Source organism: Phoca vitulina, unplaced genomic scaffold, assembly GCF_004348235.1.
Source record: "Phoca vitulina isolate PV1807 unplaced genomic scaffold, GSC_HSeal_1.0 scaffold8, whole genome shotgun sequence".
NCBI classification, from domain to species: Eukaryota; Metazoa; Chordata; class Mammalia; order Carnivora; family Phocidae; genus Phoca; species Phoca vitulina.
The window spans coordinates 59,662,482-59,683,605 of record NW_022589711.1 but is presented as its reverse complement, the minus strand read 5'-3'; the positions used below and the strand labels follow the sequence as shown (position 1 = coordinate 59,683,605).

Here is a 21,124-nt window from a genome sequence, read left to right as displayed (position 1 = left end):
AGAGCAAATATTTTTAATTTTGATGAAGTCCAATTAGGTTTTACATCTGGGTACATTATCTACTTTTTTTTTTTAAAGATGTTATTATTTATTTTGAGACAGGGAGTGAGAGCACAGATGCACACAAGCGGAGGGGAGGGGCAGAAGGAGAGAGAGAGAAACAGTCCCAAGCAGGCTTCCCGCTGAGTGCCGAGCCCAACAGATGCTGGGCTCCATCCCGTGACCCTGAGATCATGACCTGAGCCAAAAACAAGAGTCAGATGCTTAACTGACTGAGCCACTCAGACACCCTGGTACATGATCCACTCTAAGTTAATTTACGTGTATGGGGTGAGGTATAGGTCAAGGTTCATTTTTTTGTACACGGATGTGCAATTGTTCCAGCACCCTTTGTTGAAATTGCCTTTACACTTTATTCCACTGAATTGCCTTCATACCTTTGTCTAAAATCAATTGATCATATTTGGAAATATTTCTGAATTCTTTATTCTGTTCCATTTTGTCTATTCTTTCACCAATACCCCCACTGTCTTGATTACCCTGCTTTTATAGTAAGTCTTGAAATTAGTGTGAATCTTCCAGCTTTGTTCTTTTTCAAAAGATTTTGACTATAACTATTATTTTTTTTAAAGATTTTATTTATTTATTTGACAGAGAGAGAGCACAAGCAGGGGGAGCAGCAGTGGGAGAGGGAGAAGCAGGCTTCCCGCTGAGCAGGAAGCCCAATGCGGGACTTGATCCCAGGACCCTGGGATCATGACCTGAGCCGAAGGCAGACGCTTAACCGACTGAGCCACCCAGGAGCCCCTATTATAGTTATTTTTGCCTACTATAGCACCTTTCACTGATTATAAATTTTAGAATCTGTAGTTGATTTCTACAAAAACAAACCTGATAGACTTAGGACTGGAGTCATGTTTAATCTATAGATCAATTTGGGGAGGACTGACATCTTAAAACTGACTTTTCCAAACCCTAAGCATAGATCATGTATTATTTTTATAAACCATTTTCAAAGCCCTTATGAAAACCACATAATGTTCATTCCTCTCTCATTTCTTCTGCTTCGTTTTTAGATTATACCACAAAGCCATACGAAATGATGAACATGAACTTTCTCTTTAAAATCTGGCTTGGTTTTCCCAAGGCACTGAGGGAGAAAATGCTCCTGCCACACCTGAAGGGCAGACCACGTGTGAGTAGTGGAATTTTCCTTCTCATCTCTGCACCATTTGTCAAGGTCTAAATCCCATTTTACAGCCTGAGGGATTTTTCCTCCTCCGTAAGCAAAGCTTCTTTTGGTTGCTGGAGGGATAAATACTGCAATGGAAACAAAATGAAATGAAAAGTACAGGGATGTGGGCAGGGGAATTTAGGAGGACCATCTTTCTAGTCTAGGTCCTGCACCAGAGCTTTCTCAACAGTGAGGGGGCAAAAAACAGGAAAGACAAGGGAGCCATGGGGGAGGGAAGGAGCCAGTGAAATGGTGACTCCAAGGGCCTGCGAAACCCCCAGGAGCTGCGGTGGCCAGAGGACATTTTAAAAAGTGACGTCTCCAGCTCCATTTCAAAGTGTCTGTGTTTCCAGACCATGAATGTCCCCTCTCCCATCTTCAGAAAATTCTCCTGAACTCTCTAATCTTCTATGTACATGACTTTTGAAATACTGAGTAAGAACTGAGTTTCACAACTAAATCAACCAGATGCAAAAGCAAAGCAGCTAATGCGAAAGGAAAAGAAGCAGGGAAGACCACAAGAAGAGAAGCCCAATGAGAAGAGGGAGGAACTGGGGAATGATGGCTGCCTCTACCTGAAATTTTCCTCCTGGGTACAGCTTAACATCTGCCTCCCCCGTCAGACTGTAAGGTCCAGGAGGACATCTTTCATTCCTGCAGTCCCTGGGGAGCAGTAGCAGGGCTGCAGCAGTGGAGGTGCCCAGGTTCCGGCTCTCACAGTGGTCCTACTTGCTCCTTTACACCCCGTCCCCAGCACCTGGCCTCGTGCCTAGCCCCGGAGGCCTCAGTAAATGTGGTTAGTCTCAAATTGGGCCTTACATAAGGAGATACTGGCACAAGGACCTTTTTCCCCTCAGTGACTGAATGAATTCTAGCCTCCTTGGGTACAGAAAGAGAAAAGGGCTAAAACGAATTTACACTGATCTAATAACAGATACAACAAACAGACAAACAAACAAACAAAAAAGACACACAAACCAAAACCTGGGCTGAACGTGATCTAGGCTCAGACAACTGGACAAAGAAATCTGGAGGTAACTCTTGTAGGCTGGGCAAGACCAACGTGTTCTAACACTTGGGGCACCTGCAGTTTGTCCACCTGTGTATACTTTGTGCTTGACTCTCCCTCATAGTAAAGTCCTCTAAACACAGGGACTCTTCTGCACTAAATAAAAGTGCCTGTACCGGCTGTTACCTTGCCACTGTAACTGGGGGTTATAACTTTATTGGACTTTCTTCCCCTAAGACTCTGGTGGTTAGCACAGGAAGTACAAGTAGACAGCACTCCTAAAAATTTCTTCCTTTACAAAGGCTTATTCCTAGCTAAATGTTACACATTTATTACTTTTGCTTACTTAAAACACTACAAAGTAAATCCTCACATTTTAAATGATAGTTTTCTTTGGAAGAAAGTGACTATTAATAAACGAACATTTCAAGTGGCTGGTAAAATACTTAGACTCAGGGGACTAATGCTTTTAGCTTCCATTAGGTTTTTCAAGAGATTTTTAAGACTCACTAATAACACATCTATCATTTACTGATTTATATGCCCTCCTGTAATGAGAAATTAAACCAGGTATGACAACTCCTAGGCCTTGAGCCAGCCAAACCTGACTTTTAATTCCACTCAGTATGACCTTGGGCAAGTTTCCTAATCTGTTTAACCCTCAAATTTCTCCTCCATAAAAAAAGGGCTGTACTTCTGACTAAATTTAATTAAATCAAGTGTGTATAAAGCACAGTATGTGACATTAAACAGATATAAAATAAATGGTGGCTATGATAACATCACTTTTATTTTTTTTAAGATTTACTTATTTGACACAGAGAGAGAGAGAGAGAGAGCACAAGCAGAGGCAGCAGGCTCCCCGCTGAGCAGGGAGACCGAGGCAGGTCATGACCTGAGCCGAAAGCAGATGCTCAGCCGACTGAACCACCCAGGTGCCTGATAACATATTTTAATATTATTTCCATATCCTCTAGCCTCTACAACTTCTTTCCCCATATATATATATATATATATATAAAGAAGGAAAGAAAGTGAGGTACCATCTATAGATCTACCTTCCAGCTTGAGGTCATTCCTTCTTTCAAGGTAAAGATTAAAGCTTCTTAGTTGTCCAGGGAGGTCTATGCAGAGAATGGAATAAACAGGACAACCAGCACAGGAAGACCAGCACAGTTACCAAAAGCAGCCATTCCCTTACCCCACCCAATTAGAAAGCTTTCCCTTCTCTACCTACCTAAATCCTCTCCTTCCTTCAAATCCAGCTCAAGTCATACATCTAGTATACAGCTTTCTTGAATCGCTGAAGTTCACAACTTCAGCCTCCAAACAGCTCATGGATCTTAAGCCTGCCACAGAACCTTGCTCATGGTCGGCACTCTCCAAAAATCCGTTCAGTGACGGTTTCTGGATGTAGTTGTGGTGCCTAAGTACCTAGGTGGCCACATAAAGGCAGTGGGCCTTGGAATATAGCCCAAAGAAAGAAAAAGCACACTGCACACAGGGAATGGTTTCTATTTTGCCTAGGGCTAGCCCTTAAAACTGTCCAAATATTTCATCCTCTTACTGATTCTAAAGGTTGAAAGTGCTTTCCAAGTTACTACACTTGTTCTGAGAGGTGAGTGCACAGTTTAAAGCCCTCTTTTCTGAGGACTTCCTCCCCATTCCAAGACCAAGCCAATTTCTGAACCCACAGCTGATATGATCAGAAATGTCTTAGTTTCCTCTGAGCCAGGCCAATCAGGCTCTCCAGAGAGAGAATGTGTACAGAGAGATCCAGAGACTGAGAATCAGTTAGTGATTGTCTCTAGATCTGGAAAGGGACGTGGCTGGAGTGGCCATGTGGAGTTCATACTCACTGATAAAAGAACAGAGGGCTAGTCCGCAGAGATGAGCAGAAGAATGTTACAGACAATGGAGAGAAGCAGAGACCAGAGTCTAGGTGACACCAGGGAGAGAACAGCCACCTCAGTTCTTGACTGTACATCTTGCTGATGAGGCCCACAGAGTTTCCTGCTCTGAGGTCCCCATACTCCACAGCCTGGAGAGTATGGAACACTCGAGTAATAGTGCTCAGGAGCTCAAATTCTGGAGCCATATCTGCCTGAGTTCAAAGCCTGGCCTTGCCACCACTAGCAGGATGCTACAAAACAAACTATTTTGTCCTCTGCTAATTTGAATTAAATATATACATCTTTAGTAACATCAATGTGTTAAATTCCAAAATCTCTAAAGTTTATTATAATCATTATTGCCCGCTAGTAAGAAATAAGTGCTTGAATTCAATAAGTCTATGATAATGAGATAGTCTTCCTTTTTAGATTAAAATCAATCAATTCCTATCTCTTAAAATAAACAGAAAGAGAACCTATACCCATTTGGGAAGAGCTAATCCACGGTGCCAGACTAGGTTCAGAGGCTCTCTGGCTGGGCCATACTCACTAACATCTAAAGGGAAACAGACATGACAACAGCCTTACCCTTCAGGAAAAATTCCAAGAGAAGCAGGACCATTTCCATTTTGATCCTCGATGATTTCAACTATTTTGGCAGAGATTTTTACATTAGCTACATTAATTATTAATTCAGCAGAAATTTCAGACTACTTGAAGCATTTTTTTAAAAATAGTTAACACAGGGGCGCCTGGGTGGCTCAGGCATTAAGCGTCTGCCTTCGGCTCAGGTCGTGGTCCCAGGGTCCTGGGATCGAGCCCCACATCGCAGGAAGCCTGCTTCTCCCTCTCCCACTCCCTGTTTGTGTTCCCTCTCTCGCTGTGTCTCTGTCAAAAAAATAAATAAAATCTTTAAAAAAAAAAAAATAGTTAACACAGATGGGCCTTTATAGCACAAATGTAGGCCCCTGGCCAAGGGAGGCCCTGTTAGGGGGCCAGGCATCCAATAACTGTGCCTAACACCCATGACTCCCTGACAGAAGAGATCCCTGTGCTTAGTTGGTTCCTGGATAATAGATGGGAGGAAGCATTTTCGAGCACTCTTAAAAATGAACTGCAGTTTTTTAACATTCAAGATCCCCAACACCTGGGAAAACACAAAGAAAACATTTTGAGACCCAGTTTACTAATATAGTTTGCAAAGTTCCTAGTAGCTTGCCTGTAACAACACTGTGATGAAAGAAAGAAAAAATGTGAATGAAGCACATTTTCCCTGTGAAATATACACAAGGTGAAAAGCCAAGGAGACATTCTGCTTTCCCCTGGAACCCAGAATGTTGGAATAGAGGCTCACTCTCACCCTAACAACAAGAAAAAGCCAGATAAACTACAAAATTATAACCTGTCCAGAACCTATATAAACAAATAAAAAGAAATCACCTAGAAGTTTTAAAGGAATTGTGAAAGGTTTAAGTATAGGCTAACAGGAGCCAGGATGCAAGGGGAGCTCCCAGCTCCCTGCAGGCTCTTCTCCCTAGACTGGGTACAGGGTGGCAGTCTGGAGAGAGCCTCTGTCAGGGGGGCAAACCTGGAGGAGGGGAGATGCCCAGGAAAAGCACATTTCTCCCTATGGAAAAAGCCTCAGATGCTGGGGGGAGGCAGCCAACCCTTTAACTGGACTCCAGGGCACAGGTGAAGACCCACTGCAGCTTGGAGAAGATTTAAAAAAAACAAAAACCCCTACTTCTGGGGGAGGCATAGAAAACTCTCCCAAAGAATATCTGCCAAAAAATCTGGTTCAAATTATTTTAAAGCACTTGCAAACACAGCCCAGATCCGGTGTATCATGTGAATTTATTCCATCTCTACAGTAATGATAAAATGTGGAACAGTAGCCCCTCACTACCCAATGGCTTCACCATCTCCAAAGTGCACTGCGTGAGAGGCATGCTCTTCAGCGGCTTTGAATTTCTCTCTAGCATCTCTGGACAGCCCAGGCTCATTCCAAAGAAAGAAGCAAGGACAGTGGCTGATTCCCAGCCGGAGGATAGATTATTCCACACTCACTCAAGGCTGCCGTTCACAATTCCTGCCGCTGCCACAGTGAAGGCCCGGAGTCCGGAGGCCTTCTCATAACCTCTGCCACCCCTGCCTCACTTCCTCTGCCATGCTGGCCCCACTGCTTCATCCTGCAGGCATCCTTTTTCCAACCTGTGCCCTGCAGAGCAAGCTTGCCCCATTCATGCTGCAGTTTCTAGTAAGTACTAGGGGAATACTGGTAGAGTATTCCTCTTGAGTAGATTGGAGAGGCAATAAAACACTCTTTTTCATGCTTCTCCTGCTAGTCCATAAAGCAAACAATTGAAGTCATTCTATACTCATGGAGTCTCTTTTGCTATAGTCCTCAAAGGATTTCTGTTTAACCACTTTCACTATATAGGATCATTCCAACTTGTAAAATAAACAGAGGGACTGATATAATTATCACTCTACATTAGAGATGAGGAAATTCAGGGAATAGACGTTCTTTCCATTCAATTAAACATGTGATTCTTGATCTCCTATAATGGGTTTAATTTAGCCTACAAGGCCATAAAGCAATCTTAGTTGGGATTTCTACCCTTAAGTAAGACATGCCTATGTTATTAGAAAAGACTTTGCAACATGTTCAACCAACAACTAAAATATATATCAGTATTTGAAACAAAGAGAAAAATCCAAGCTAGACTGCAATCAAATGCTCAAAAACACACATGAGATGGATTCCAACTAATACAGGTGTTCAGAAAAGGGAGGGAGGCTAGTCCTGGCCTGGCCCATTCCACAAAGTGCTCATGGGGATGCCAGTTTTGAGGGAAGCCCTGGAGATTCAGACAGGCAGGCCAGAGACTTGCTGGTGAGAGTAACCACAAATGGGACCTAGACAGAAGAAAGTGAGACCCAGGGAGGCTAGCAGGTGGGTGGAACAAACCAGGACGCTTTCCAACCGCTCAGATAGAGCAAACAAAAGAAAGAGATTTTTCATGAACAGTGCCAGGTACTGAGCCAGGTACCTAAGGATATAAAGATGAATCAGACATCTCCCTGCCCTCAGGGAGCAGACAATGGGGTGGCAAGGCAGAAATCATTCCCCAGTACCAAATTAACATAAATACCCAGTTTCTTAAAAATTATTTTCAAGCAGCAGTAAAAATTTCTGCCTTGATATAATAGAACATAAACTTTGAAATCAGATCTGACAGATCCTGACTCTACCTCTTAGTAACACTATGGCTTTAAGCAAATTACTGAACTCGTTTTTTTAATTCTTAGTTTTGAAATCTTTCAAAAATGAGAGTAACCACTCTCCAGAGCTGTAATGATTCAAAGGCATAAGTGGAAAGGCCTAGCACTCAATAAATTTGGCCAATATTTCTAAATGGTTAAACACTTATGCTTCTTGGACTTTCTAGTTTCTTGCTTGAAATCTGTACCTTTGGATGGGTTGTTAACTCCACGGGTTTTTTCAAGGTCAAATGATGTAGAATCCTGGTCTGAAGACCAGCAGTGAACTGAATGACTAAAGCTTTAGTATTGCAACTGTTGAAAGCAGATCAGATGCCCCAGCTAACAAGCTCAGTCACAACCTGCAGACACTCTGGAAATAGAAGTCATCAGTGAGAGGCCCTCTCCAAGGCTAGGAGGAACACTTGCTGGCAGCGATACTCCCCTCTCCTGTGCTTTTATAACCTGCTACCACCAGTGGGAAGACCTTGAGGGTGTCCCAAGTGCCAAGAGTCATCAACATTCAGGCAGTTGGGTTCTGCTTCTGAGTTTTGCTTTTGGCACTGCAAAGGAGAAAGCAGAGAGGTGGCCCCAGGTGGTGAGAACATAAACTCTTTTCTAAAGCAACATGTCAGGATTAGCCTTCAACCCTACTAGAACAGACTTCCACAAGGGTGGGTGCAAGAGGAAGAGAAGAACATTGATGGTGCCTATGATGTACTAGGGCAAAGGACAAAGTAGATGATGTTGTCCTTGTATCTAAAGCCATTCTCATTATCCCTGCTTCTCAAGTTTCTCCCTCCAACAGGTACTAGGCATTCACAAGGCACTATTTTTTTTTTTTTTTTTAGATTTTATTTATTTATTTGACAGAGAGAGAGAGAGAGACAGGAGAGAGGGAACACAAGCAGGCGGAGTGGGAGAGGGAGAAGCAGGCTCCCCAGTTAGCACGGAGCCCGATGCGGGGCTCGATCCCAGGACCCCGGGATCATGACCTGAGCCGAAGGCAGACGCCTAACGACTGAGCCACCCAGGCACCCCCACAAGGCACTATTTACACATTCATCTTCTACCAATCCTGGGAGGTGGGTATTATTATCTGCATTTTACATATGAGGGAACCAAGACTTGGAGGCAAGGTGATGTGCTAAAGCTGTTTGCTGGCAAAGACTGCACAGCTTTAGTTCACGGACATTCACTTAGTTCACTGAAAGGCACTGACATTCTCCACATTAGAGAAGATGATCACCTCCAGAATCAATATTATTTAGACACCGATTCTAAGAAATCCTAATTCAATAAATGACCATTTTCTATAACATGGATAGTTGTTATCATCATGACAACATTTTGGTTAATACGTGCTTGGTACCCTTTGCCAAAAGCTGGCATTTCACATCATAAACACAATGGCATCCACTCAGTCTTTAGAGCACCACTATATATCTGAGTAAATACCATGCCTGACTCAAGTTACCAATAAACTGAAATTCCACTCCTCCACCTTCACCATCCCAATATGGACAACTCAAAGGCATAAGTCACAATATACATCACCAATGCTCAGTGGAGCAATGAGGTAGCTAGTCTCCAAGGTGGCAACTGTGGTAACAGAAAAACTCCTTCAAACCACACCGCCCCCCCAAGATCTCTGCATCCTAATGCCCAGACACTGTGTAGGTCAGGTTACATGGCAAAGAGAATTAAAGCTGCAGATGGAATAAAGGGTGCTAATCAGCTGACCTTAAGTAGAAGAGGGAAGCCAAAAGAGAGAACCATGGAGATGGCAACACAAGAAAGACTAGCCAGATGTTGCTGGCTTTGCAGCAAGATGGAGGAAAGGGCCCATAAGCCTAGGAATGCAGGCAGCTTCTAAAAGCTGGAAAAGGCAGGAGAAAGGATTCTCCCACAGCACCTTCAGAAAAGACTGCTGCCCTGCTGACACCTTGATTTCAGCCTGGTGAGAACTACATCAATGTCTGAGCTACAGAACTGTAATAAAAGGAATCTGTGCTGTTTTAAGTTTGAGGTAATTTATCACAGCAGCCACAGAAAATGGATGCAGCAACCAACACTTCCACACCTCATGGCTGGGCATGCCAGTTCTCCCATCAAGAGTGGGAACTTGTGCTCCGTCCCCTTGAATCTGGGCTGGGCCTGGGACCACTTTGACCAAAAGAAGTTGGAAGTGACATCACAGAACTTCAAGCCCAGTCATCAAGAAGTCCTGACAGCTTCTGCTTCATCCCAGCAGAGAGCTGAGCTTCAAGGTAAGAAGTCCAGACTACCCTGCTAGAGAAAGGGCCACAGGGGGAGGACCTGGAAGATGAGATGCCACCATGGAAAGAGAGACCACATGAGGGAACACCAAGGTGCCATCCACACAGCCCCAGCTACCATCTGATTACAACCACTTGAGGGGATCCGTTTGCTGGGTATTTTTTAAATCACAAAAAGGTATGAAATTTTGTCAAATACCTTTTCTGTCTCTACTGAGATGATTATGTGGTTTTTCTTCTTTATTCTATTGATAAGGTGTACTACATCAATTGATTTTCAGATGTTAAACCAGCCATGCATTCCTGGGATAAATCACATTTGATCATGGTGTATAATCCCTTTTATATGTTGCTGGATTTGATGCTAGTATTTTGTTGAGGCTTTTTGTACCTACATTTATAAAAGATACTGGCCTATAGTTTTCTATTCTTGTAATGTCTTTGTCTGATTTTGGTATTAGGGTAATACTTGCCTGATAAAATGAGAAGTGTTCCCTCCTCTTCTATTGTTGAGAAGGGTTGTGAATAATTGGTATTAATTCTTCTTTAAATGTTTGGTAGAATTTGCCAGTGAAGTCATCTTGTGCTTCACTCTTTTTTGATTCTGAAATTTTATAAATGAACCAATGTGATTCTGTAGTCTAGAATAAAGGGTAAAGGATAGTCTTACTTGTGTACTGCATAGGTAACACATGTCTGGACACTTTTCACATGTGAGCTGCATATTTTTTGAGGGTATCCAACAAACTAACAAATTCAAAAGAGGTCCCCACAGTGAATGACATCATATGAGGAACATTTGAAGAGCTTAATGTTTACTTGAAAAATGGGATTTAGGAGGCAAGAGTTATCCACAAACACTTCAGAACTGTCCTTAAAAATATAAAAACTGCATGGCATTACTCAATACTCAAGGACCATTCCAAGGCACAACAAATTATTCATTTATTCAGCAAACATTTATTCTGCATCTCCTTAGAGGGAGGCCATGTTAGGTAATGACAGATTGGTAATGTAGGGTCTAGGAGCAGAGATAAGACAAGCACACAAAAACCAACTAACCATAACACAAGGGAGAGAATGAGAGGTGTTATGTGAGTAGAACAAAACCTACTTTGGAATTCAGAGGCAGGAGTCTTTATTTCCCACTGGCAGAATCAAAGATACCTGGAGAAGGAAGCATTGAGTTGGGCTTGGAAGGTGTGTACTATTTTTGTGTGGAGAAATATTTGAAGGGGTCATTCCAGATGGAGGGAAAGCAGACACAAAAGTGTAGAGGTGGAAACAGAGTCAGACAAAAGAGTGGAACAAAGCTGAAGAAATGAATAGCCCAAGCTAACCAACCATACATGTAGACATATTAATTATTGGGGGATAAAACCAGAAGTGTGCCAAATAAAGTACAAAGAGCTCATACTCCACGCTACAGAGAATGACTATGTGAAGGTATTATTAAAGGTTTTAGGGGGCACCTGGGTGGCTCAGTCAGTTGAGCATCCACCTTCTGCTCAGGTCATGATCCTGGGGTCCTGGGATGAAGCCCCGCATCAGGCTCCTTGCTCAGCGGGCAGTCTGCTTCTCCCTCTCCCTCTGCCCCTCCCCCTGCTCGTGCTCACTCTCTCTCCCTCTCTCTCTCTCAAATAAATAAGGATTTTAGAAAATACAAATGCTATGTGTTTATTCCTGGTATAAGTTAGAGGCAAACACAGGAGAGGCGGAAGGCTTACACAATGGTTAGTCAGGAGGAATGAAGTCCTGAAGCAGGTCACAGGAAGGTCACAGTGGGAATGGACATTAGGAGAGAGATCCATGAGTTATTTCAGAAATTGAATCAACAAACTCCAGACCTGAACTGTCAAGTCTAAGGGACTGTGAAAACAGAGCAGAAATCCCAGCAGGAGAAGGAACTGGCTGGGGGAACAGAGGTGGCAGAGTGAATATGGAAGCACAGTGTTGTTACCCAGATGAATATTTAGGATAGAACCAGGGGAATGTTCTAACCTACAGTCTTGCTCCAAGCACTTCTCAACCCTTCCCTGACTCATCACATCCCTCAGACAGCTCACCAAGAAAATGTCTGAAAAGAACAGTCAAACACTGAGCCAATCCACCCTAAGAGATGCTCCACTGGCTACTCAGTACGACTCTCCATGAAGGTAAAGGCTGGCTGCCCCCTCCATCAGATCCCCAAACAGACCATCTGAACAGTTGCCTTCTGGTCCTGAGCCTGCCATTCACTACCTCTGAAACCTTAAAAGACAAACTTTCTAAGTGTCAATTCCTTCATTTGTAACATAGGGATGATTACCTATTTCACAGGTTTGTGAGATTACACAGGAGGATACAGAATGCTGCAAGACACACAAATGCCAGAGATCATTAGAAGCTCTTTGAGAGCAGAAACTACAACAAATTAACGTCTATATCCTTCATGGAGGTAACTACAGAAAAAGGGAGGGAGCAAGATGGGCAAAAAAATACCATAGCCAGGGCCCCGGAGGCAGCCTGGTTTTAACCAAGGAATACTGACTACCAGATCTTCGAGAAGATCCTACACCCAGAGAAATAGGAGGGGTCTTAATAATCATCCAGGTCTACCTCCTCATTTAACAGATGGAAAGTTTCACCCCGAGAGAGACCCAGTGATCTGCCCAAGATCTTTAGTGGCATATGGGGATATGACCAATAACACATTCACAGTTCAGATGGTGATTTTACCCACATTGGCTTACAAATAGGCTTCGAGCTAGGTGGGAAAGGATTATTAAAATTCCCATTTTTAGCCTGAGGGTGAATGACTTGTCCAAGAGGGATTCAAATCCAGACAGTCATACCCCCAGTCCACAGCTCTTTACCTACACCACAACTTCAAGCACATGCACAATTTCAAGCACAGTCATTTCAGCATTCAATATTTCAAACTCCAAATTCTGTTTGTTTCATACTGCCTCCAGCAATATTTCACATTCAGCCTTCCCTGGTAGGATTCTACTGACCTTTTGTCTCAGAGAAAAACCAGTTCAGCAGCCACCCTGGCACCAGAAACATTTTTTTAAATGAATCATCAAAACTGGGTCTTTCCAGATAAATCATCTTCACAAAGTATATCCCCACAGGTGTATCATTCAAGATGTATATCATTATTGCACTAAATACATTGGACTAGGGTGCTCAAAGAGCAATGGAACCCATTAATTGAAGCAATATGTAATATATAAACACTAAGAAGGCAGTTTTAGCAAATGGGCAGAACACTGAAGTAAAAACTTCCTGACTTTCGAACTAATTTGCATTATGGAAAGGTCTCAACGTTAAGTGACCAACACTGAAAATTACCCCGATAATTCTAATCATCTGCATCCAAAGAATCTCTACCTGAATACGTTTTTATTTGGGGAGGTCCAGGGAAGGGGCGGGGGAAGAAAATGCTAAAAAGGACTCAATGTACCCCTGTCTCAATGCCCTCTTTACTAAACAGGGCCTGTCTTTCCACCACAACCCCTATTTCAGGAGCAAGGCATGCGTGTTCTGCTGCCCTCTTTTAACTCAGTGGAAGAAGATTAACATTGCTCAGTCTCCTGAGGCTTGCACTGGCTTGTCATCGGGGTTCACCCCGAGTGTGCTGACACCTCCAGGCGGTACTTCCAACGGGCCGGGGCGCCAGGCTGCGTACCCTCTACCGCAGCCTGCGTTTCACTACGCTCGCTTGTGAACCAGCCTCCGCGGTTGGCAGTAGTTTCTGCTGGAAAGCACCGGCATTCGTTCAAGTTCCCTCTCCTTTCTCTTTATGTCGTAAACCGCGACACAACTGCCCACCCCCGCCGGGTCAGCGCGGGTAACGGATCCTAACAACCCAGCAGCCCTCAGGGGACTAGGCACCCGCCTGGTGAAAGCACCTGCCTGGTGAAGGCACCTGCCTCCCCCGCCCCCGCCGCCTGCCCTGGCCCCGCCGGGCGTGGAGGATCTCAGGGGTGCCTGGCACTGGCCGCCCCCAGCAGCAGCGAGGCCGAGACGCCCGGCCCACACCCCACCGCCTTCCCACGCAGGGCGCTGCTGGGGGGCTGCGGGCGAGCGCCGGGAGGAGACCGGCCCCAGAGACTACGCCCCCACCTCCATTAATAAAACGCAAGGGGGCAAAGAAAAAGCTCCATTTACCGATATGAGTGATCACTGTGGCCAGTCGCCGGCTGAGCTCCTCGGGGGCCATTTCTTCCTTTAACCAAAATAGCATTTCACCGAAAAGCCACTCAGTATGTAAACAAAACAAAGCAACACGTAAGTGTTCCTACTGCTGTTATGGATGGTGTTTCAAAGACATCTCCTCCCGAGGATGCGCTGCCCTCACATTCTTCCTCGCTCTCTTCAGGCACAAAACGAGTCACTCCCAGCCCAGGCCAACTTTCCTGGGCCGCTCGGCCAGCCACGCCCTTCAGGGAATTGTCTTAAAGATTAAAATCCAGCAGCTTTCCCAACGTAATGTCTGGCTTTGAGAGAGAGGGAAATGGCAGTTCTGGAGGTAAGAAAAGCAGTCGCCCCAAATCACGCTGTAACCGAGCGTCGGGCTTCCCCCGCCGAGGGAGCGCGTGGGTCTCTGGATTTGCGGTCCCCGTAGGTCGGGTCTTCGGCGCCGCCTTCCGGTAGGGTCGGGAAGAAGGATGCTCTGCCAGGACGCGGAGGAAGCGCGGAGCCTGCGCGCACGGAGGGCGGACGGGTGGAGGAGCCGAGGGAGGAGGAGCGGAGGGCGGGGGCGGCAGGCGGCCTGAGGCCCCTGCTCCTGCGCGCTGTCCACCTCACGCCCCGCGGCGCGCCCCGCGCTCCTGCCTCCGCGCCCGCCTCTCCCCGCCCCCGGCAGCGCGCACGCGCCCGAGCGCTGTCTGTTGCCAGGTGGGGAAGCTGCGCCCCTTGCCTTGCGGGGAGCCCTCGGCGCCGCCCACGGAGAGGGTCGACTCACGGTGTGTCCTCGCAGCTTTTGGGGAGAGGAGACAGCGATTTAGGCGCTCCTGCTAGTGCCGGGGCTCTGAACGCCTGCCTCGACCCCCTCCTTGCCCGCCAGGTGCCTGCAGAGCGGCCCAGGCGAGGAGGGGGCTGACTGGGAGAGGTGCAGCCATCCCGCCGGGGAGGCTGCTCGCACCGCCGCCCCTGCCCCAGGGGTCGTCTCAGCGGTAATCAGCGTGCACTGGACGCACCCGCACTCGGAGCCGGGGGCGCGGGCTGTGCGCGGATGGGGCTGGGCACGCATGTGCGCACACACATCTCCACCGTGTGGGCCTTTTCCTTTGTGCAGCTACTCCAGGGCGCCACCGCTCCGTCTGCCACTGTCAGGCGCGCCAAGGCTCCGTCCTAACAAGGCTCTGGCGCAAGCCCCACGCGGGGCCCTCCTCCCTGTCAGCCCCGGGAGCGTCTTCTGTGGGCCGCTCTCCCGCGGCAGTCGATGTCCCGCAGCTTCCTCACGTGGCCCCAGATACTACCTGACAGGCAGCGAAAGCCAACCCCATTCCGCAGAACTCCACAGCCAAAGCCTAAGCAAACGCGAATCTGGTCAGGTTGTTCCTCGATCCATTCTACCACGGGGGACCCTGAGTATCTGGTCGCAAGACTGCCAGGACCGTCACAGCTTCTAAGCCAAGGCCAGGAAGCTCAGCTTTCCTCTTTGACATGTAAAACGCCAGACCGCAAACACTCCGGATCTAATCTCTAATAGTAGCCAGTCATGCCAGGGGCATGAGGACATTTTTTTTTTTTTTTTTTTAAGATTGTATTTATTTGCGAGAGAGAGAATGAGAGGGAGGAGCGGACTCCCTGCTGAGCAGGGAGCCCGATGCGGGACTCGATCCCGGGACTCCAGGATCATGACCTGAGCCGAAGGCAGTCGCCCAACCAACTGAGCCACCCAGGCGCCCATGAGGACATTTTTAAATGCTTTCGGTAACAGTCGTGGGCTGTGGTTAAGAGACGTTACTCCACAAGCAACCTGAGATTCCCGTGGAGGGTTACTCTGTCCTGTGAGGTGCGGGCTGTGCACTCTGCCTGCACAAGTAGAGCAATCATTTTCATAGCACCCACTTGAAGAAGAGTCAGAAAAGGGTGAAAGACACAAAGAAGTAAGACAACTTTGGACCGCGTTTCCGTGGTGGTTTCTCTGCCTACTCAAGAGTCACAAGTATTGTTGAGGAACCAAATGAAGTGTTTCTTGATCATAGTAGTCGGAACCCTGGTGCCCAGTCAGAGCCAATTGTGAGTTTCGATCACTAGAAACAAGCGCATTGCCAAGGAGGCAGATGATGTGCAGCATTCTGGCCTTTGCAGATCCGGTGACCTCAAGCTTCCTGGACAGGTCCTTATGTGTGAAAATCATGAAAAGGAGGGAGAGGAAGAGAAGGCAGAAGAAACTGATAAATAGGGATGAGGGAGAAAAGGAAAGGCATAGAAAAGAAATCACACTCAGAGTCCTGCTCTCCTTTCCCACATCTGTACCTTCACAATCTTCAAAGGTCTCCATGGAGGGGCGGCTGGGAGGCTCAGTCCTTAAGCATCTGCCTTCAGCTGAGGTCATGATCCCAGGGCCCTGGGATCAAGCCCCACATGGGGCTCCTTTCTCAGTGAGAAGCCTGCTTCTCCCTCTCCCACTCCCCCTGCTTGTGTTCCCTTTCTTTCTGTCTCTCTCTCTCTCTCTCTGTCAAATAAATAAAATCTTAAAAAAAAAAAAAAAAAGGTTTCCATGGAGAATAATTGGCTGAATATGGCAAGATGTAGCAGGCAGTACCTGTCCTCAGAAACCAATTCTGTCCCCCCATCTCTAACACGTGCTCTTCCAGGGCCCCAACTGCTTTACCTGGGCTATGAGGAGGTGGGTCTGTGGTCTCCAAGTTTCCTTTTCCAGTTCTGAAATCCTGTCATTGTAACTAAGAAGATATGATCGCTTAGTGTGCAATAACCCATACTTCCCTTGCCCCCCTCCCAGGAAAACAAATGGTCATTGTCTCCATTGCTCTTGTGACTATGAACAATCCTATTGTCTTCTCTTCTTCCTCTCCATCCTCCTCTTTTCTGTGCCTCCTTTTCTCCTTCCTAATTCTGATCTATTTCCTGTCTCTGACAAATCACATTGCTCCAATATCTGACAAAATCAAGGAACAAGCCAGAATAGGCTGCCTCCTCCAGTGAATCAATTAGCCACCAGTCACATCCGTTGAACATCTGCCATATGCCCAGGGTTGTGATAGGTAGTCAAGTACAGCAACTGCCACCACCATATACTAAGTGACTACCCTGCCTGGTGCAATGGTAGGCATTTCATAGACATCGTTTAAGCCTCACAACAACCCTTTAAGGGCTTTGGTCTCATTTTACGATGTTGCTTGTACAAAGATGAAACTGAATATTACTAATCTTATGAATCTAGACCAGTCTCTGCCTTCAAGTAAAGCTTTGCCTAAGCTTGGAAAGAAAAACCTCCTCCAAGCACTGCCAAAGTAGATTCCACCTCTGTTGGTGAACTCTCAGCACAATGAAGAGAAAGAAAGGACCCACTTTGGGTGACCCAGATGAGGGTGAGGGATGCCTGGGCATCACACGGTCACCCAGTTGAGTCTAGATCCATGGTTTTCAAACTAACAGAATCACCTAAAATACAGGTTTGTTGGTTGGTTTGTTTTTAATATGGATTCCTGGTCCCCACCTCCAGAGATCTGACTCAGTAGTGTGGAATGGAACCCAATAATTTGCATTTCTAACAGGTCCCCAGGAAAACTGATGCTGCTGGTCTTGGGACTACACTTTGAGCACCACTGGCCTAGAGCAGGGCTCTTCAAACTTCTTAGACTGCAAACCACAGTATGATATAAAATTTACATCATGACACAGTAGACATACATACACATAATGAAAACAAAAGTTGTATGAACAATTTCTTTTCCCTTACTACATGTGAAGCCCTAAAATACTTTCTATTCAATTTCATTTTTAAAAAACAACGGCGAAATTGGGGAAATTTGCATTTGGAAAGTAGGGTATTCAGTTATGTAAGAAAATGTCCTTATTCTTTTAGAGATGTATGCTGAAGTTTTTAGGGATGAAACATCATTGTCTGTAATTTAAACTACCTTAGCAAAGAGAATAAATGAGATAAATACTGGGAAATGTTCATAATTGTTAAATCAAGGTGGTATATGGGTTGTTTTGCTACTTATTCTCTCTACTTTTATGCATGTTTAAATATTTTTCAAAATAAAAAGTTTTTTAGAATGATTGTTTGGACCTACTCAGTTGCATGTATGACCCATTAAGGAGTTGCTCCCAGCAGTTTGAAAAGCTCTGTGCTAAGGCAGAGCAGAGGAAAACAGAAGAGGAAGAGAGATGGTAGAGATAAGGGAGGGAGGGTGGGGAGAAGGTGACAGGAGATGGAGGATAAGGGAGGTAGAAGTGCACTATGGGAGGGGGTAGGGGTCACCACAAATGCCTCAAGATAATGCCCCTCTAAAGGGCCTCTTTCTCCACATCCCACTGTCTTCACTGTCCTTTCTGCATTGGACCCTGGGCTACTTGGCAAGGAAAATACCTTATTCACTTCTGTAAACCCCACAGTTCCCGCACCAAGCCCAGAGTTAAGAGAATAGCCATCGGTCAAAGCCTCTCATTTCACAGAGGCCTTGCAACCGCCTCAATGTTGCAGTGTTGCCTCTTTCCCCCAGTGCTGCCTGGTCGGACAAGCCTCTCTGCACCAGGAGTCCAGCTGTTCTCGTACATAAGACCATATTCTTGTCTAAGGAGTCACACCATGTGCCATCTAGTGCACAGCTGACTGGATAGGTGAACCCAAGAAGAGTGAAAAAGTCACCTGGGCCCACACCATCCTGACAGTCATTCCACTGTCACCTTGTGTTTCCCGAAATCAGCTGCCCCTGGCACAGGGGAGCATGTGAGTACGCAAGTGCGTATATTTGGAGGGGACGACACACCTACCTCTACCTCTGTATTTTCACTCTCTTCCCCCATATACGTCCTTTCTCAAATTTAATCTATTGTCAAAATAATATATTTTCTTTGCAGAACATATTAGCAAAGTACAGAAAACTGAAAGAAGAGGTAGGAAAAAGGAGAATTGATCATAATTCCATTACCCATAGGCAAAACCACTTGGAATTTTAAAAGAGTATCTGATGTATTATTTTCATTAATAGACTATTTATTAGGGCAGTTTTAGGCTTCCAAAAAAATTGAGTGGAAAGTACTAAAAATTCCCATAAGCCCACTCTCTCAAAACAGTTTCTCATATTATTAACATCCTTTATTTGTGTGGCATGTGTGTTACAATTGATGAACCGATATGGATACATTATTAACTAAAGTCTATACATTAAGGTTCACTCTTTGTGTTGTACTATTCTATGGGTTTTTTACTAATGCATAATGTCATGTATGTATCCACCATTACAGTTATCATACAGAATAGTTTTGTTGCCTTAAAAATCTTCTATGCTCCACCAATTCATCCTCCCTTCCCCTCAAATTTGGAGCAACCACTAATCTTTTTACTGTCTCCATAGTTTCACCTTTTCCAGAATGTCATATAGTTGGAATCATGCAGTATGTAGCCATCTCAGACTGGCTGCCCTCACTTAGCAATATGTATTTAAGTTCCTTCTGTGTCTTTTTATGGCTTGTTAACTTGTTTCTTTCTATCACTGAATAATATTCTTTACAGTCTGTTGTGTAGAGGCATCTGTTTATCCATTCACCTACTGAAGGACATCTAGATTGTTTTCAGTTAGGGGCAATTATGAATAAAACTGCTATAAATATTGTGCACAGGTTTTTATGTGGGCTTAAAATTTTAAATCATTTGGGTAAATACCTATGAATGCAATTGCTCAATTGTGTGGTAAGACTATGTTTACCTTTGTAAGACACTACAAACTGTCTTGTAAAACCTTGTACATACCCAGCAACAGTGAATGAGAGTTCTTCTCGGTCCACATCCTAACCAGAATTTGGTGTTGTCAGCGTTTTGGATTTTGGCCATTCTAATAGATATTAGTGTTATCTCATAGCAGTTTAAATTTGCAACTCCTAATGATATATGATGGTAAGCAACCTTTTGTATGCTTATCTGTATATCTTCTTTGGTGAGGTATCTGCCCCCTTCTTAATTAAGTTGTTTGTTTTCTTATTGTTGAGTTTTAAGAGTTTTTTGTATATTTTGGACAGAAGTCCTTTATCAAATATAGGTTTTGCAGATATTTTCTCCCAGTCTGTGGCTTGTCTTTTCATTCTCTTAACAATGTCTTTTGCAGAGCAGAAGTTTTTAATTTTAATGAAGAACAATTTATCGATTTTTTCTTTTATGGATCATGCATTTGGTGTTATATCTAAAACTCATTACCAAACCCAAGGTCACCTGGATTTTCTCTTCTATTTTCTTCTAGAAGCTCTATAGTTTTGTGTTTTACATTTAGGTCTATATCCATTTTTAGACAATTTCTGTGAAAAATGTAAGGTTAGTGTCTAGATTCATTATATCGCCTATAGATGCCTAGTTTTTCCAGCACCACTTGTTGAAAAGACTATTTTTCCATTCCATTCCACTTTTTCCATTGAATTTCCATTGCTCTTTGTCAAAGATCAGTTGACTATACTTGTGTGGGATTATATCAGGGCATTTTATTCTGTTCAACTGATCTATTTGTCTATTCTTTCACGAACATCATACTGTCTTGATTACTGGATAAGAATGTCTATGGTTGGGGCACCTGGGTGGCTCAGTCATTAAGCATCTGCCTTCGGCTCAGGTCATGATCCCAGGGTTCTGGGATCAAGCCCTGCAACGGGCTCCCTGCTCCGCAGGAGCCTGCTTCTCCCTCTCCCACTCCCCCTGCTTGTGTTCCCTCTCTCGCTGTGTCTCTCTCTGTCAAATAAATAAAATCTTAAAAAAAAAAAAAAAAGAATGTCTATGGTTGGGGCGGGCTGGGTGGCTCAGTCGGTTAAACATCTGCCTTCAGCTTAGGTCATGATTCTGGAGTCCTGGGATCAAGCCCTCCATTGAGCTTGGAGCTGAGTCTGGAGCAGGGAGCCTGCTTCTCCCTCTCTGCCCTTCCCCCCTGCTCATGCTTGCTTGCTCTCTCTCTCTCGTGTGCTGTCTCTCTCAAATAAATAAATAAAATCTTAAAAAAAAAAAAAAAGACTGTCTATGGTCACTATGTATGTGTATGTATCAGATATATGTGTGTTTTATTAGATTTTGTTATCAGTGTTATACTCACTTCATAAATAGAATTTGGAAGGTTTCCTTACTTCTGTGCCCAGGATAGAATCAATAGCAACCAACGCATCTGTTCCTTAAAGTTTCTCAGTAAAATTTTCCCATGAAATAATATAGTCCTGGTGCTTTTGTGGATGGAGTTGTGGGAAAATACAGTATTTTCAACATCTATTTATTTTATGGTAAACA

General features: G+C 44.8%; 1 protein-coding gene across 4 annotated transcripts in view; it reads right to left on the bottom strand.

The window, feature by feature from the left end:
* The window catches only part of MCF2L2 (MCF.2 cell line derived transforming sequence-like 2), a 233,695-nt gene extending 218,659 nt beyond the window's left edge, over nucleotides 1-15,036 (bottom strand). For 2 of the 4 annotated variants that reach the window (XM_032407086.1, XM_032407087.1), the window contains exon 1: nucleotides 13,834-15,036. In XM_032407086.1, the coding sequence (XP_032262977.1) occupies nucleotides 13,834-13,909 (76 nt within the window). In that variant the 5' untranslated portion in view covers nucleotides 13,910-15,036. The remainder of the gene's footprint in view (nucleotides 1-13,833) is intronic. The other 2 variants (XM_032407088.1, XM_032407085.1) reach the window with 2 other exon arrangements.
* Nucleotides 15,037-21,124: the final 6,088 nt, after the last annotated feature.